The 17,186-nt window shown below is 39.0% G+C and overlaps 1 protein-coding gene across 11 annotated transcripts in view; it reads right to left on the minus strand.

Moving 5' to 3' along the window:
* Positions 1-14,790, minus strand: part of PHF20L1 (PHD finger protein 20 like 1) — a 74,144-nt gene extending 59,354 nt beyond the window's left edge. For 6 of the 11 annotated variants that reach the window (XM_027560810.1, XM_027560804.1, XM_027560803.1 and 3 more), the window contains exons 1-2: positions 14,479-14,763; positions 12,214-12,333 (exon numbers count right to left, since the gene is read on the minus strand). In XM_027560810.1, the coding sequence (XP_027416611.1) occupies positions 12,214-12,296 (83 nt within the window). In that variant the 5' untranslated portion in view covers positions 12,297-12,333; positions 14,479-14,763. Of the gene's footprint in view, positions 1-7,839; positions 7,985-12,213; positions 12,334-14,478 lie in introns of all 11 variants that reach the window. The other 5 variants (XM_027560807.1, XM_027560801.1, XM_027560805.1 and 2 more) reach the window with 4 other exon arrangements.
* Positions 14,791-17,186: the final 2,396 nt, after the last annotated feature.

A 17,186-nucleotide genomic window follows, 5' to 3' on the forward strand; every position in this document is an offset into this window, starting at 1 on the left:
TCATTTATTCAGTCAATGTTCATTTACTTAAAACCATCATGTGATTCAGGGTTGAGCATCAGCTGGACAAGGAGGATTCAGACAAACAGAATGTGGTTTCTGTCTTCAAGGACCTCAGGACCAGAGACTGGAGGGGCACTTCCAGGAAACAGTTCCCTTTGGCTAGACTATATGGTAAGTAGTAAGGTGAGTAAAAAAGAGTGGGAGCTCAGACTGGACTGATCAGCTAGGTTCAAACTAAAGGGCCCTGAAATAGTGAACCAGTGAAACGCCTCTTCATTCATTATATTTAAACAGGGAATCCTGTAAAGTCTGTACTTAATTTGGTTATCAGTTAACCTTAGAAAAAAACCCTAACATCAAGATCTTTGCTATCCATTTAAAATACACAAAAGGGTAATTTAACATATAGCCCTATTATTATTTTATTCTATACAGTGAAATGTTTCCCTATTCAAGATGGCCCATAGTAATGCCTTGATACTCAGTGAATAAAAAATATTTCTGAACAAATGTATTCACAAATGCCTCTACATCTTGAACCACAGCAATTATTTTGATGCACAATGTATGTTTTATTATAACTGAGTATGAATGGAATGTAAAATTTTTCTTACTAAATTTGGAAGATGCAGTGATAATGTTTTTGTTTTTGCTTTTCAAAGGATGAATCATGGAAAGCTGTTAAGAGTAAAGAACAGTGACTAGGCTGAGTCCCAAATGTTTGCAAATGATTGGGAAAAAAAATCTGAAAAGTGGGAGACTGGAATTTCAGAGTTAAAACAATTAGGGATAAGAAGAAAACAAAAACAAATAACATAGTTGGCACCTCTTCAGGGTTCAAAAGAAACAGATGGAGAGAAGGCAACTTGGGCTATGATTCTTCGATGCCAAAATTCTACAGAGCTCTACTATTCCTTATGACGATACAACAAAATATCATAAAATTTCCACATCTGTCTTCCCTATCATATCCCACTTTAAACTACTTGCACTGTTTAAATGGTATTAACCAGTGTAGAAATAAAGGGACTGCCTCCATTGCTCTGGGCCTATCTCGCCCTTGTATGTCTTTTCCCCTTGAATCTTAAGAGAACAGAGTTTATTCTAGGCAAACTTAGCAAGAAAAAATAATCCATCCTAAATTGTTTATTAGGTTTAATGGAAACAAACAGCATTCAGAAACGCTGCGAATGATCCTTGCTGAATTTAACAAAATTTTCTTATGTGCAATTCTACTTCTGAGAAGGAAATGGCAACCCACTCCAGTGTTCCTGCCTGGAGAATCCCATGGGCAGAGAAGCCTGGCAGGCCATGGTCCATGGGGTCGCAGAGATTCAGACACAACTGAAGTGACTTGACTAAGCACACAATCTCGCAACTGATTTCTTAGGACTCTTTCTGAATCAGTGTGGTCAAACTCTCTAATGGTCCAGTTCAACCGTGGCTGTAACAGCAGGGTAAAGTGAAGTGAAAAGTCGCTCAGTCATGTCCGACTCTTTGTGACCCCATGGACTATACAGTCCATGGAATTCTCCAGGCCAGAATACTGGAGTGGGTAGCCTTTTTCTTCTCCAGCGGATCTTCCCAACCCAGGGATCGAACACAGGTCTCCGCATTGCAGAGGGCGGATTGCAGGGCGGATTCTTTACTGGCTGAGTCACAAGGGAAGCCCGACTAAAGCAAGACCATTATTAAAAACAAAAATTACTTTCACCTTCCACTTTATTGCCTCATCCGATAATACCAGCATTTTAACACTGTCACTGGTGCCTCCCACTTACACAAGACGGGTCAGAGAGTAGCAAGCTTTATGGATTCTGAACTAACTCTGTAATTCATTAAAAACCAGACACTGAGCAAAGAGACTAGGTACACACTGAATAAACTGTATTGGTTCCCTATAACATCAACTCAAGTCTATTGTCAAAACATAAAGGAAATAAGAAACCTACAATGGGAATTACCATTACAGATGAATTACTACACTGGCTCATGTTATTAACTGTTTTACATGACAAGTACTGACTGACAGCTAGATCAGGAGACCAAGATTCCCTGAGAATGTATGTAAAAAAACCATCTGGCCCAGAAGTATACAAGTATTCTCTTGAGAGAAGGGTTCCCCACTTTGATCAGATTTCCAAGGGGTTCACGATTCAAAAAAAAAAGTCCTCTGGAAAGCAAGACCATCTGTTAGCCCTCAGACCATAGGTGCTCCATATTCCTGGGAGCAAGGAAACGATGATGGGCATGCAGCTATGCCAGGACTATAACCTGACAGATTAAAGCATGTAAGCCAAAGGACATGGCTGTTAACTACTCATCAGTAGGTTACCACCCACTGAGCACTACCAAATATCCCAAAGACCATCAGAATTCACTCCGAGATTTCACCCATCATATGAACAAGAACTGTGTTAATCAAAAAGGCAACTGACCCAATAAATTATTCAAATTATGTATTTTAAATAATAATCCTTGTTTATATTGGTAAAACAGTAAAATTTCTAATTTACACAAATTAAAAAATTGACAGTTCCTCATCCATTTCATTTAACTCGGCACTGAGTCTCTAATTCACTGAATGTCAGACACTAAAGTAGGAATAAAGCTACAAACAATCAACAAATTTAGGAGGGAGAGGAGAAGAAAAGGGAATCAAATAAGGTAATACAATTACAACATGATGTAATAGCTAGTAAAGGTACACTGCAGTAGCACACAGAGAGAATACCTAAATTAGATGTTCTCTTGGATAAAGCAGTTCTTCAATTTTTAAAGGATGAAATACACTTGAAAAATGACTTCAATGTAATTTAAATGTTAGCAGGATCTCCAGGAGTTAGAATTAACAATTCAGAACAGTCTTGTGGATAGGAACTGCATTAGCAAGAAACTCTCAATGTATCATAAAAAATGACTAAAACATATTATAAGATATAGAAATAGAGACCTTCCTTACATATAATTGTCAGAAGAGGTTTATCTGCCAGATAATAAAAATTAATGTAGAATGAAGTCGAACGCAAACCTAAGATTCTTATAACCTGCTAACCTTTTAAAATTTTTAGTTTCTTGGAAACACTTTAAATTCAATCATGCTTTGTAATTTTCAGGTGTTTCCTCATGCATTAACTGATCACAACTACAATACGTCACCTGCTAGAGCAGCATTTTTAGATGACATGCTTCTAGGCACTGCACGCTTAGTTTGTTTCACACTTAACAACATGCTGAAAACAAAACCCTTTTGATTAATTCAAACTTGATGTTCCAAAATGAAGCATAAATCCAAAGAATCTAAATTTTAAGAACACTCAGAGGATGGTTATATACATCAAAACTGCATCCGTTCCAACACTGAATTCCAAGGATCTCACATTATCCCTTAGGTCTATTCAGAGCCATTCATCACGAAGACACACACATGACATAAAACAGATCACCCTGCTTCCTACCTGTTCATAATCTTTGCAGCAAAGACCGGTAAGACCAGAGTTAGCTGTGTATTTTCCCCTAGTGACTTGTAGCAGCCACTTTTCAAATCAAGGTTTCATTTCAGATGACTCGATTTAAACTCCTGCTGCTCTACCTCCTCAGTATCTGAATCTCCTCTGTGCCTGCATTCACTCATGCCATCGGTTCTGACCAAATCAAAATGCTTACAACACAATCTCTATGCTCATTACCATCTCCTACCGTAAGAATCAATTAGACTATCAAAAATTCCTTTCCCACTCCACTAAAAATGCCACCAATATTCTACTCCAAGTTTATGTGCTTCATATAATTTGTTCAAACCAACATGATCAAACTTTGTTGTTACAAAACTCCAAACACTAACCTTACCAGGTTGCAGTTGACCGTTTCTATTTCTTAATATTTAGCACTTAAAAATTAATTTAATATACTACACGTAGTCATATATGCTTATACATCTAAGATTAAAATTTTAGGAATTTACAGTGACTTCTCTATTAGATTCTATTTTCTTAGAATAACTAATGTTCATTCTGCTATTATCATTAAAGCTAGCACTTATTTACCATGTGGCAGAGACCATGAAAAGTTCTTAAAGTGCACTCTCTTGCTAAATATTCAAACAGCCCTTTGAGTTAGGTACTACTATTATTTCCAGTTATTTAAGGAGGTCATAGAACCTCTGGAAGTCAAGTAACTTCCTCAAGTCGAAACAGTAAGTGGTAGATCCCTGAATGGAGGTCTGTCTATCCTTAAAGAATATGCTTTTGATTATCATATATTCTGCATCTTACAACTGATCATTTTCAGCTCCTGTCAACCTTACTGCAGTACTTAAAATACAGGGGGCTCTTTCTCAAGAGATACAAAAACAATATGAAATCAAGTTATATGTTTATTTTTTCTTGCAAATTTAATTTTAATCTTCTGTTTCTGATACAAATAAAATGCAAAAAGTTTCTGTTAGCCAGAAAGCATGGAAAATAGCTTTTATTATATTGTACAAAATAAACATTCCTCTCACCCCATATAAAAAGACTAAGCAAACAGACTCTTCTGTTTTATTATTAAAAATTCTCAAAAAAAAAAAGGCAAACTGCATCTCTCAACTATGTTTAAGTATGAAACATTACATTATGATGATAAAAGAATGTAAGGGGGAAAAGTAGCTTAACTTACATGCTTGATTATGTCATAACTTACATTTAAAAGTTAAGATAGGAAAGTTGGGATATGAGTTGTTAGGGAACTAAGAAAAACACTAGGTGACTTTAAAAATGAAAACATATGAAATTTCTTAATAGTTTGATAAATATCGTTCTTATTATTCTATGCTTAGTTTTCAACAAGTAAGTCACAATTCATTTGCAGTAGTGTTTTACAGTGGTAACCAAATTTCAAGATATCCCCAAAACTTTCCCCGGTGCCTCAGAGATTAAAGCGTCTGCCTGGAATGCGGGAGACCCAGGTTCGATCCCTGGGTCAGGAAGATCCCCTGGAGAAGGCAATGGCAACCCACTCCAGTACTCTTGCCTGGAGAATCCCATGGAGGGAGGAGCCTGGTAGGCTACAGTCCATAGGGTCACAAAGAGTGGGACACGACTGAGCAACTTCACTTTCACTTTCCAAAACTTTCAGGTTCATTCTTGACTAACCCACTAAAATTCAATGAAATTTCCTGGGCACCTTTTTATAAGTAAAAGGGGTAGGGCTTGCATATAATTACTTCACATTAGTAGCTTATTCTTTAGTACCCTACCTACCCATGATATACTAGAAACATACTCATTTTTCACTGAAGAGGGTTGGGTTTTTGGCAATGAGAAGAGACTTTTAATATACACTGAATACTAAACATCCACATTCTCTCCTCAATTTTATTGCAATAATTCTCTCCAAGTTGAGTTAATTTTAATGACAGAAATAATGTACCTTATGTACCAGCTTCTACTTTAATACAAAGACAATTTTTATATGCTGATTAATGATCTGCATGAGGCAGTAGGAGGAATGGTTAGTAGCTCTTCAATACACAGTCATATAAAAATACCAAAGCACCGGGGCCCGTCCGGTGACTCTGACGCAGGCTCAAGTTTGAGAACCACTCTTTTGGACTTCACCTGAATCACTTTTAAAATATAGTTACTAGCATCAGTGAACTTAGTAAGAGAATCAATTCGTTAGTAAATAGGTACCATACAGGAAGTTAAAGTCTTGTACTGAATAACTACTGGCTTCTTAAAGCCTTTAGTTTTAATTCTAAGTAATTTCAAAATTAAAGTTAATAAGAAAGCATTTAAATGAGCAGAACAGCAGGATGGAGAAAGAGTAACTACCTTCCCAACACCACTATAACACAAGTACTATAAAATTCTAGATATCTTTTCCAATTACATTCACTGTTCTCCATCTTTTTCAATTAATTTTCTCTTCTTCTAGAGTCTGGCAGTTTTGAGCACACTGCATGTGACTTCCAGCCTTTACCTACTTTACTCCTGCCTCAAGTCATTTATTACCCATCTAAAAGTGAGACTAAAATACCTGTCCCTGATCAACAGGTAAAAAGTAGATAAAAGAATCTGTTTCCAGTTCAGCGGACCTGAAAGATCACTGAATATGTCACACCTTCATTTTAGGGACATTAAAGCAAAGAACTCTCCAAAGTCCCATAGTTCATGGCAGAACAGCACCTAAAGCCACGTTTTCTGACTTTAGTTATATCTACCTTTTTCAATACTCCTTTTCTCCTGCCTTTCAAGAAAACTAGGATAAACAAAAAAAATGTAAAATATCATATAAGAAACGAATCACCAGTCCAGGTTCGATGCAGGATACAGGATGCTTGGGGCTGGTGCACTGGGATGACCCAGAGGGATGGTACGGGGAGGGAGGTGGGAGGGGGGGTTCAGGATTGGGAACACGTGTACACCCATGGCGGATTCATGTTGATGTATGGTAAAACCAATACAATATTGTAAAGTAATTAGCCTCCAATTAAAATAAATAAATTTTTAAAAAATTGAGCAAGAAAAAGCTAAAAAAAAAAATGAACTAACATAATGAAAGAATATAAGAGAAAAGACCACAAGAATAAAGTAGGCGTATTTTAAAATAAATATGTCTACTCTACACCTATTTCTAATATTGCTTTCAACATTTTTTTGTGGGGAGGAACAGGGGAGAGAAAGGGAGAACTTTATCTTTGAAAGCTCACAGAGGGACTGCCCTTACAGTCTAGTGGTTAGGACTGCACCTTCCAGTGCAGGAGACCTGGGTTCCAGTCCTGGTCCAGGAGCTAAGCTCCCACACGCCTCACAGCCAAAAATCCAAAACATAAAACAAAAGAAATATCGCAACAAACTCAATATAAGACTTTAAAAAAAATACTCCACATCAAAAAACTATTAAAAAAAAAGTTCAGAGCTTTCTAAGTGGAAATGTTAAAAATTAAAGAACTAAAATGATTGTACACTGGTGTAGACCTGTTTGATGATTATTAAACTAGGGTTCACTTAGATCTTAGGATTCAAAACTTTTAACTTTCTTACTGTAAGGAATCTCAGAATTTGTAAGTCTTACAAAATTCAATTTGAAATTCTCTACAAACAGGGTCCTTAGTCTGGAGTTCCCCGTTAAGCTTACTACCACCACCCATAATAGATTATTCAATTATTTTGTTGTGTAAATATGATTGTACATTCTTCTGAGTCTACAGCTGAAATTAGTTTTCAAAGGTAGTTAGTGACCCAAAACTAGAATCAATATCTTCTAAGCACAAATAGATTTAGGGAAGTTCCATGTACAAAAGGACATACTTTATTTACATTAGCAAAAGAATATTTTAAAAGTATTCATCCATGGTTTCTACAAATTCCAAACTCACCTAATGTAATTTAAGTATGTTTTCAGTTTTTAAATTTGATCTTGTCATTGTTCAGTCGCTAAGTTGTGTCCAACTCTTGGTGACCCCAAGAACTGCAGCACGCTAGGCTTCTCTGTCCATCACTATCTCCCTGAGTTTGCTCAAACTCATGTCCATTGAGTCAGTGATGCCATCCAACCATCTCATCCTCTGTCGCCCCCTTCTCGTCTTGCCCTCAATTTCTCCCAGCAAAATTTGATCTACACACTCCTTTTCAGGAACATTCCTCTTCTGTTTCAAATACAGACCACACAGCTTCCCTCTACTAGTGTTTTCCTTTGAATAGCAAATCCGATTAGAAAAAGACAACTCTTTTAATTCAGATAATACAAAATTTTAATTTAAATTATAAAGTATGTGTACTTGCTACAATCTGAATTTATTCAATTTTCCCACTCTACAAAATTCTGTTCATGAACATTTTAAAAACTCACATTTGCAAATGTTCCATACAGTTCAAAAAACTCCAAATGTGTGGAAACAGCATTTGCCAATTCAAATTTATACTGTTCTATCAAACTCTGACACTTGGAGACATCTCCACTTTTTTTTAATCTTTCATTTTCCTTTCCTTTAGATCTAGAAGAGAATTAAATAGAAATATTCCAAAAAAGGTCAGAAGAGCATAACTCATCTGAATGTTTTAAACTAACTTTATAATTTCAATTTTAAGAGTAACACCAGAGCACACTTACTTTACTTGTTGTGTTTTCATAACTAAATCATTTGCTATAGAATATTTTAATTTCAATCTTAAAGTTAAATCAGTAGTCAAAACTGGTATGATTTTATCACTTTTCTTATTGAATAATACTCAGAACGATTAGATACTTGAATATCTTAAGGGTGCTTTGTAAATTATGAAACTCTGCAAAAACAAAGATTTTTATTATCACCTCAAAAAAGATGGTTTATGCATGTTGCAATGACATGATATTCCTTCTACATCTTAGATCATTCTCATGTCAACACTAAGGCTACATTTAAAAACTTACACACCTGAGTCTTCAGATCCCCGAAGATTTTTCAACTCTTCCTCTTTCCTTGCATTTACCTCAGTGCTTTATAATTATCTATTATTTCATATAATTTGAAGCAAGTTTAAATACATTATTTTATTTGATCCTTAAAGTAAGTAAAAGTAAGTAACACTGCTTTCATTTTACTGCTAAACCAACCAAATTCAAGGACTTACCCGTATTTACAAGATCAGAAAGTGACAACCTGACTCTTTCCTCTTTAGAATTCACTGATGGTGTGTCATAACTTCAACTCTGAACTTTTTCTTTTCCCAAACACAACCTGTATCAACAACCTGTATCTATTTTCATCCTTATGATGTTACTGCATCCAAGAGATTATACAGCCAATATGTTTAGGTTAGGATATAAAGATAAGAGAAAATGGTTGATTGTCTTAACTGTAAACATTAGCATTTTTAAAGACTTTTAAATTAAAAGATTGTTGAGGAAAAAAACAAAATGTTTTGAGTCAGACTATAAATTTTTTAAAAATTAAAGCAACCCACACTTTTCAGTAAGAATTAGGTTTAGTCCTCAGAGAACAGATCCAGGTATCTAAAAGCACACCAGGGATAGAAGGCGAGTGGCCTCTCTCTGGTTTCTCAGACCCTGCATTCATTAGTGCTGGTAAAATCAAACCACCAGGATTTTCTGATGTAGCTGGAAAACTACTCTGAAAGCAAAAAAAGTAATAATTTGCTACTTGAAAATGTGAAACGTATTTCCAAGGATGAAATATCTTTCTGAACTCCTAAGAGCATGTGATATGATTTGCTCAAGGAACAATAATGTATTTTACCAAAGAAAAATAGTCTTCCTATTAAATCAACTCTACCCCAAGCCTAAATGTAGGCACTTAACTTTATTTCTGCCCACTAAATTTAGAGTTTATCCTTTTATTTATAGGGCATATACTAAAAACATATTTTCCTTTACCTTTTCTTATATAGGAAAAACCTGCTACATATAAGACAAATTGGTATTCAGGTGCCTCACTATCACGATTTTTTCCTCTGTGTTTCTCTTTAAGAGCTAATGTATCAACCTGTGAGAAGTCATTTCTTAATAATAGCTACAATGCTTATTATAAATGTCTTGAGTACAAAGAGAGTAAGTAATATTTGCATTCCTGCATGTCCCTCCCTGTCTAATGCCTACAATTCAAAAGACTTCTATGTCAAGTAGGTCTTCACTACTATTCCAGTTTAACGAGTAAATGTAGAAGACTAACTATGGATGCATTCAATATGGATGCAACCCAAAGAGAATATGAAAGAAAGGAGAGTGGGAAGGACGAAAGTTCAGTGTATTTTCAGTGATTAACTGCTTTGCCCTCATAACAATATCAAAGTTTTTCAACACTTAAATAACCCTTCAATAGTTTTACTTGATATTAAAGCAAAAATGTATAGAATTTATATGGAATACAGAATGGTCCTTAACAAAACATAAAGAATAAAGTTTATCCCATTTAGAAATAAAATCTGTTAAGAGCACCATGTCTCACATGACTTCTTTCTGCCCCACATAAAATTCAATAAATCTTAGCAGTTAATTAGTTGTCCTACAAATTAAAGGGTCACTGAAGCCTAAACAGTTCTTGAGACTACTGACATTAATAAAGTCACAACAAGAAAATTATTTCTTTCAATTACCTAGAATATGTATATATAATACTATTAATTTGTTTTTAATTATAGCACCACTATAGCAGAATGCTAAAATCTTCATATAAATGAATGCATAAAAATCAAACTGACAAGTGTCAGTGATTATCATATGTGATTATTTTGGTTAATGTTTTACTCACTTTAGAGAGACCATTATTACTGGGGTCATTTAAATTAAATCTAAATGTTATGAATGAGTACATCTGCATGATATCACTCTATCTAAGCACTTGAAATTTTTTGATGAGAAGCATAAGACAGTGAAAACCCTAAGCTATAACTTTGTTCTCTGAAATTCCACATACTCTAAAAGCAAACTCAGACTTAATTTTTAAAGTAGTCCTTTTTTATAATCTTTTTAACTATTGAATCATTGATTTAACAGCTAATGAATTAGGAAGCATTTCACCATAAGTGAATTTCTTACAAATACCAAAATTAAGTATGTCAATATCTCTGAAGGCCACTGAAGGACTAATAAACTATCTACTTTTTCAAAACTGGAAGCTAATTCAATTGCAACTTTGTCAGTTTGGAAGCCTAAGAAAAGAATCTCATGAATTAAACTAGAAATTCAAAAAGTTAGTAACTTTAACAAAAGAAAAAAAAGTAAAGATTAACATCAAAGAAGTAGCATCTCTCATCCTCTTCTATCACAGAGAGATTCAACTGTGAGTGCCTTCAAAGTAAAAAGTTTCCTTTGGTCAAAATCAAAACCAAAGAGAGTTAATTATGGACTAAAATAGCATCTTTCCTTGTACAGTCTAATGCAGAGGCTCTCCATTTGGGGCACAGAGAGCCCCTCAACCCCAGAACAACCGGCAACACCTACCGACAATGTTTACCATCACGACTAGGAGGGGATGCTAAACTGCCTGGTTCCCAGGTATTTTCCAAGCCCCTCCTAAAAACACTGTGTATATTTTCCACCTTATGAGAGTAAGTAAGCCCCCTAAAAAGAAACACTCACTGAGATGCAGCTTGGTGGCATGAGGCCAAATAACTGCCTTCCCACCTCAAACCAACCCAAAAAGACCCATTAAGCTGGGGGTTCACAGACGTGTGCAGAGTTCCAATGCCGGATGCTAACAGACAAAAACCCCAGGCTGGTCTAAAGTCAAACATCATGACTAAACAAGATTTCTCTGCCTGCCACTGCCAACTCAGGAAGTTGACTTAATACAAATCAATCAAAGACAAATCTACAACATGCCCACTACATTTTTAAGAGAATTGTAAAAAATGTCCAAAAGTCTGGCGAGTTGCTGAACTGCTAGACCCTTCATTAGAATAAATGGGCTTCAAGTGGAGCTGAGCCTGAACCACTACCAGGAGAGGAAGCTCTCCAATGCCCATCTCTGTGTAGGGGGCTGAGAATGGCACCAAGAGACATCCACCCAGACAGCAGAGCTAGAGACCAGCTAATGAGAATGAGGAAGGCATTCCCGAGCAGAAAGAGAGAATTCTTATTCCTACTGTGGTGCAGCCATCCGGGTGTATGCTATTTTTCTTTCTCTCCTTTCTGGGCAGTGACTTTATGCCAGGTAACCAATTTCTCCTACACCGTATGCAGGGGTTTGCTGGGACTATCTGAATTCACCACTTATCACAGGCAGAGGTAGAAATGGCAGATAGAGGAGAAGAAATAAGAGAAGGCCTGAAAGGATTACTCATTTAAAACTGGAAACAGTGAAAACTCGCCTTTAGGTCACCACATTCTGAGGAGGAAAGAGAGATACTGGGTTTTGGTTTCAGGTGGAATAGTCAATGACAACTATGCTAACCATCAACAAATTCTATAGTTTGAAAAAACAGCTATGAAACAGGGCCCCCCAAAACAGATTTATATCAAGTTTTATACAAAACTTGGGAACCTAGTTATTTAGATTAACCCACTCTCTCTCCCACCACCCATAGAGCTCATATTAAGTACACAAGAGTGCTGATAACTGCAAAATCTGTTGAAGAGTAGGAAAACTAAAAAACAATGAATATGCTTATTCAAAATGTGAACAAGGTAATGTTTCTGCCACTGTCAGGAAAAGAGCAATTAACCAACCCATGTAGACTACAGACACTGGGCTTTACTTCAGGGGCTCTCCTGTATTTTCCATACCATTTTTGTAAGTAGTCCAGTGCCTCCAAACGAGCACCGATCTCAAAAGTGATTCCAGGACGATTTGGGGGCTTTTTACTCATCTTGAGATCCTATTCTTCAGGATTCTCTTTTCACTACCTCAAGAGAGAAAAAAAAAAATGTTAGGTTCTGATACATAAAAGGCACAAGTGATTAAACAATTTTTTTAAACATTAAGTGAGAAGTTAAAATAACCACCAAATTTTTAAGAAATTTGAATGATGACTGCCAATAAAAGTACTGTGCAACTTGCAGGCAATCTTACTAATAAATTAAGAAAAAGGACATTAAAAAGGTAACTACTTTAAAAGAATGAACAAATGAGGATTAACACTAATGGTTGAAGTGCTTTAAATTTTAACTTGAAAATATCCAAGAAAATTCTTCAAGATAACAGTTGAAAATGTTTTGCATCTTTGAAAAATCAAGACAACTGAGTGATCTGGCACATGACTATTGAAATTCTTAAGAGAATAAATTAACCAAGTTTTTCAACTAATATTTATTGAGTGCCTTATAATATAAAGCACTTGATAAGACACTAAAGAACATAAAGATGAAAGAAACAGTACACACACTTATAGTAAAAATTTTAGTAATTCCTCTAGTGATTAGGATTTTTCACCACTTATGATCTCCCACCTGGTAGCACATGATTCAATAATTTTAACTAACATAAAGTTGCAGAGGAAACCTCATATTCTTCATATTCAATAAGCAACAATGACACAGAGTTTTAACTCTGAGAACTTCTACTGTATTTCTATATAGACAGTACCTACATTGGCAATAAAAGTGGCTGTAGTTCAAACAAAAAACTACAAAGGAATACCTATTCCTCTCTAGACCATGGACATATAGAATATTCACTATCATTTTAGCCAGTGGATGTTCAGCACACTTGGTAGTCTCTTTTTCACAAACTAGCACCTGAGGAAGATGGATGCATTTTGAGACAGCTTAATCAAAATATATTTAATCAGGAATAGAAACCTACTGCTAATGTGGGAAAGGAGAAATCCTTAAAACCTTTTTGAAATTAAGAATTACAAATATGACTATGCTCCCTCCCAGTTTAAAGAAGAAAACACACAACGGTACCATGCTTTTTCAATGGTTTTGTCACAACTGAAAAGGGACAAGACATAACAGCAAGCATAAAAACCAACTGCCCTTTTCTCTTAGAAAGAATCTGCTAGGTAAGGGAAAGTACATGCCATAAAAAAATATGTAAAAATCAAACATAAATACTCATGGAGTGGCGAGCAGTGGGGAGAAGGAGGCGGGGGTGATATCCTCCCGCCGGCCATGGCAGCAGCGAAGATTAGTGCATTAAAGTTAACAGCAAGCTCAGCCAGAGGGCATTCGGTATAAGAGAAACAATAGTATGAATATTTTTAATAACGGTCTGGTCAGTGCCGCAACATCCAAGGCGGTTTACTTAAACGTTTTGCGAAGAAATCGAATCCACTTTTCCTGCTGTTCTTCACAAGGAAAACTTAGGAAGGGTAACCGACCAGTTACACTAACATTTTCTAGGATCAAACTTAGAACCCTCAAGAAGTGACAAAGTTAGGACATACAATCCTCTCAGAGGTGCTTCTGGATGAGGTTTCAGAAAAAGCAAGATTTCCTTTTCTTGAGTGCAGAGGGGCAGATGGGGAGGGATGTGAATTAAGGAAAAGTAAAGACCAAGTAAACAGTTCTAATGAGGGGTAAAACTTGAAGCAAAAGAGAAAGGGGGACAGAAAGAACCAAGAGGGTAAAAAAAAAAAAATTGGAAAGGAAACGAACAAGATAGCAAAAATATATAAGGACTGTGAAACGTGTGGACCTGACAAACGGCAGTAAGAGAAAATTTAGCGAGAAGACACACAACACTGGAGAGTGAAGCCGGGGTCAGGGAATGGCCGCGGGGCCAAAGAAACGGTGGTGGTTGGAAGGAGCGGGGGTGGTTGGTGATGCGGGGCGGGAGGGAGGTGACCAGAGACCGACAGGAAAGGCTCAGACCCGGCTCGCAGGGTGTAGGAGACGCCTCCGGGTTTGACAGCCGTCCGGCCCCCGGCGAGAGGCGGCGGGGGAAGGAAGGGAGGGGGAGACGGAGCGGCGGCGCCCAGACAATAGGGGCGGCGAGTTACGGTGAGGGACGCGGGCCAGAGACAAGACACCAGCGCGGGGGTGTCCCGGTCGGCCAGGCGGGGGGCTCGGCGGGCTCCAGGCTCTGCTGCCGCCGCTGTCTCTTACCGACTCGGCCTCCTCTTTTTTGCACAGTTGTCGGGCTGTCCGGGGCCGAGCCGGGGCGCGAACAGGACGGCCAGCCCGGGCCTCCGCCACCGGCCTCCGCCCAGGCAGCGGTCGCGGAGGGAGCAGGATCAGAGCGAGCCGAGGCCGCAGCGCTGGGTCGGTCCCGAGGTCGCGCCGGGTAGGGAGCAGGTCCGAGCGCTCAAGCCCGCTCGGTGTCCGCTGCCATCGCCTCCTCAGCCGTCGCCGCCGCCGGCCAGCCCTGACGCGACGCCGGGCCCAGCGACGTCAGCCACCCGCGACGCGCCGGAAGCGGGCCTGGGCGCATCACGTGACGCAAGAGGGTTGGGCGCGGGCCGCGCGGCCGATTGGAGGGCCGCCCTGGGAGGCGGGGCTTTGCGGCAGTTGGCTGACCGCTGGCTGCAGGGACCCTGGTTAGCAACTGAGGAACGCGGGCCCAGGCACCTCATTGGCAGTTGTGAAGTGTTTAACCTTTGGGAGATGAGGCCTAAGCCCACTGAATTTAATGCTGTTCATTTGTTGTTAACCGGACTCTCAAAATTTCCTCAATCGCTGCATCCTGGGCAAACTTTTGTATTGATGTATGCACACTGCACCCCCATTCCACATAAAGGAGAGCAAGTGGTTACTGTTGTAAAAGTGAATAAACGTCTATTGAATACCTCCTTTATAGCAGGCAGTGTACTGTGAGTGCATCACATGACAACTACAATCGCACAATTGTATTCCTTTATAGGAGATCCTTGGAGAAGGCAATGGCACCCCACTCTAGTACTCTTGCCTAGAAAACCATGGACGGAGGAGCCTGGTAGGCTGCAGTCCATGGGGTCGCTAAGGGTCAGACACGACTGAGCAACTTCACTTTCACTTTTCACTTTCATTCATTGGAGAAGGAAATGGCAACCCACTCCAGTGTTCTTGCCTGGAGAATCCCGGGGACCGGGAAGCCTGGTGGGCTGCCGTCTATGGGGTCGCACAGAGTCGGACACGACTGAAGCGACTTAGCAGCAGCAGTAGCAGTAGCAGCAGCATAGGAGATCCTTACAACACAAAAGGCAAATATTACTAAGACATTTTGTGTGGCGTTGCAATAGTAGAACTGGACGTGGAACAAGAGACTGGTTCCAAATAGGAAAAGGAGTCCGTCAAGGCTGTATATTGTCACCCTGCTTATTTAACTTCTATGCAGAGTACATCATGAGAAACGCTGGGCTGGAAGAAGCACAAGCTGGAATCAAGATTGCCTGGAGAAATATCAGTAACCTCAGATATGCAGATGACACCACCCTTATGGCAGAAAGTGAAGAGGAACTCAAAAGCCTCTTGATGAAAGTGAAAGAGGAGAGTGAAAAAGTTGGCTTAAAGCTCAACATTCAAAAAATGAAGATCATGGCATCCAGTCCCATCACTTCATGGGAAATAGATGGGAAAACAGTGGAAACAGTGTCAGACTTTATTTTGGGGGGCTCCAAAATCACTGCAGATGGTGATTGCAGCCATGAAATTAAAAGACGCTTACTCCTTGGAAGGAAAGTTATGACCAACCTAGATAGCATATTGAAAAGCAAAGACATTACTTTGCCAACAAAGGTTCGTCTAGTCAAGGCTATGGTTTTTCCTGTGGTCATGTATGGATGTGAGAGTTGGACTGTGAAGAAGGCTGAGTGCCGAAGAATTGATGCTTTTGAACTGTGGTGTTGGAGAAGACTCTTGAGAGTCCCTTGGACTGCAAGGAGATCCAACCAGTCCATTCTGAAGGAGATCAGCCCTGGGTGTTCATTGGAAGGACTGATGCTGAGGCTGAAACTCCAATACTTTGGCCACCTCATGCGAAGAGTTGACTCATTGGAAAAGATCCTGATGCTGGGAGGGATTGGGGGCAGGAGGAGAAGGGGACGACAGAGGATGAGATGGCTGGATAGTGAACTCTGGGAGTTGGTGATGGACAGGGAAGCCAGGTGTGCTGCGATTCATGGGGTTGCAAAGAGTTGGACATGACTGAGCGACTGAACTGAACTGCCTGTAAGGGACGGGTGCAGCTGAAGAACCTATGACTAAACTGAAGTGACTTTTCTAAGAATAAGCCATCCTTGATGGCTCTGACGCTAAAGAATCTGCCTGCAATGCGGGAAACCCAGGTTCAATCCCTGGTCTGGAAGATCCCTTGGAGAGGGCATGACAGCCTAAGAATAAACGAAGAATGATAGCAGAACTACTTTTCTTGAACACCTGCTGCTGCTGCTACTAAGTCACCTCAGTCGTGTCCGACTCTGCGACCCCATAGACAGCACCCATCAGGCTCCCCCGTCCCTGGGACTCTCCAGGCAAAAACACTGGAGTGGGTTGCCATTTCCTTCTCCAATGCATGAAAGTGAAAAGTGAAAGTGAAGTTGCTCAATCATGTCCGACTCTTTGTGACCCTCATGGACTGCAGCCTACCAGGCTCCTCTGTCCATGGGATTTTCCAGGCAAGAGTACTAGAGTGGATTGCCATTGCCTTCTCCACTTGAACACCTACCATAACCCAAACTCTGTACTAGTCATAGAACAAAGCGTCCCTATTGTAAGGGAAACCAACAAGTGAACACATTGAAAGAATTTTGAGATAAACGTCTTTTTTCTCTTTCCAGGTTGCCACTTTGATTCTCAAGCTTTCTAAATGCAACATTGCATACAAACAACACAATACT

Source organism: Bos indicus x Bos taurus, chromosome 14 (assembly GCF_003369695.1).
Source record: "Bos indicus x Bos taurus breed Angus x Brahman F1 hybrid chromosome 14, Bos_hybrid_MaternalHap_v2.0, whole genome shotgun sequence".
In the NCBI taxonomy this organism is placed as follows: domain Eukaryota; kingdom Metazoa; phylum Chordata; class Mammalia; order Artiodactyla; family Bovidae; genus Bos; species Bos indicus x Bos taurus.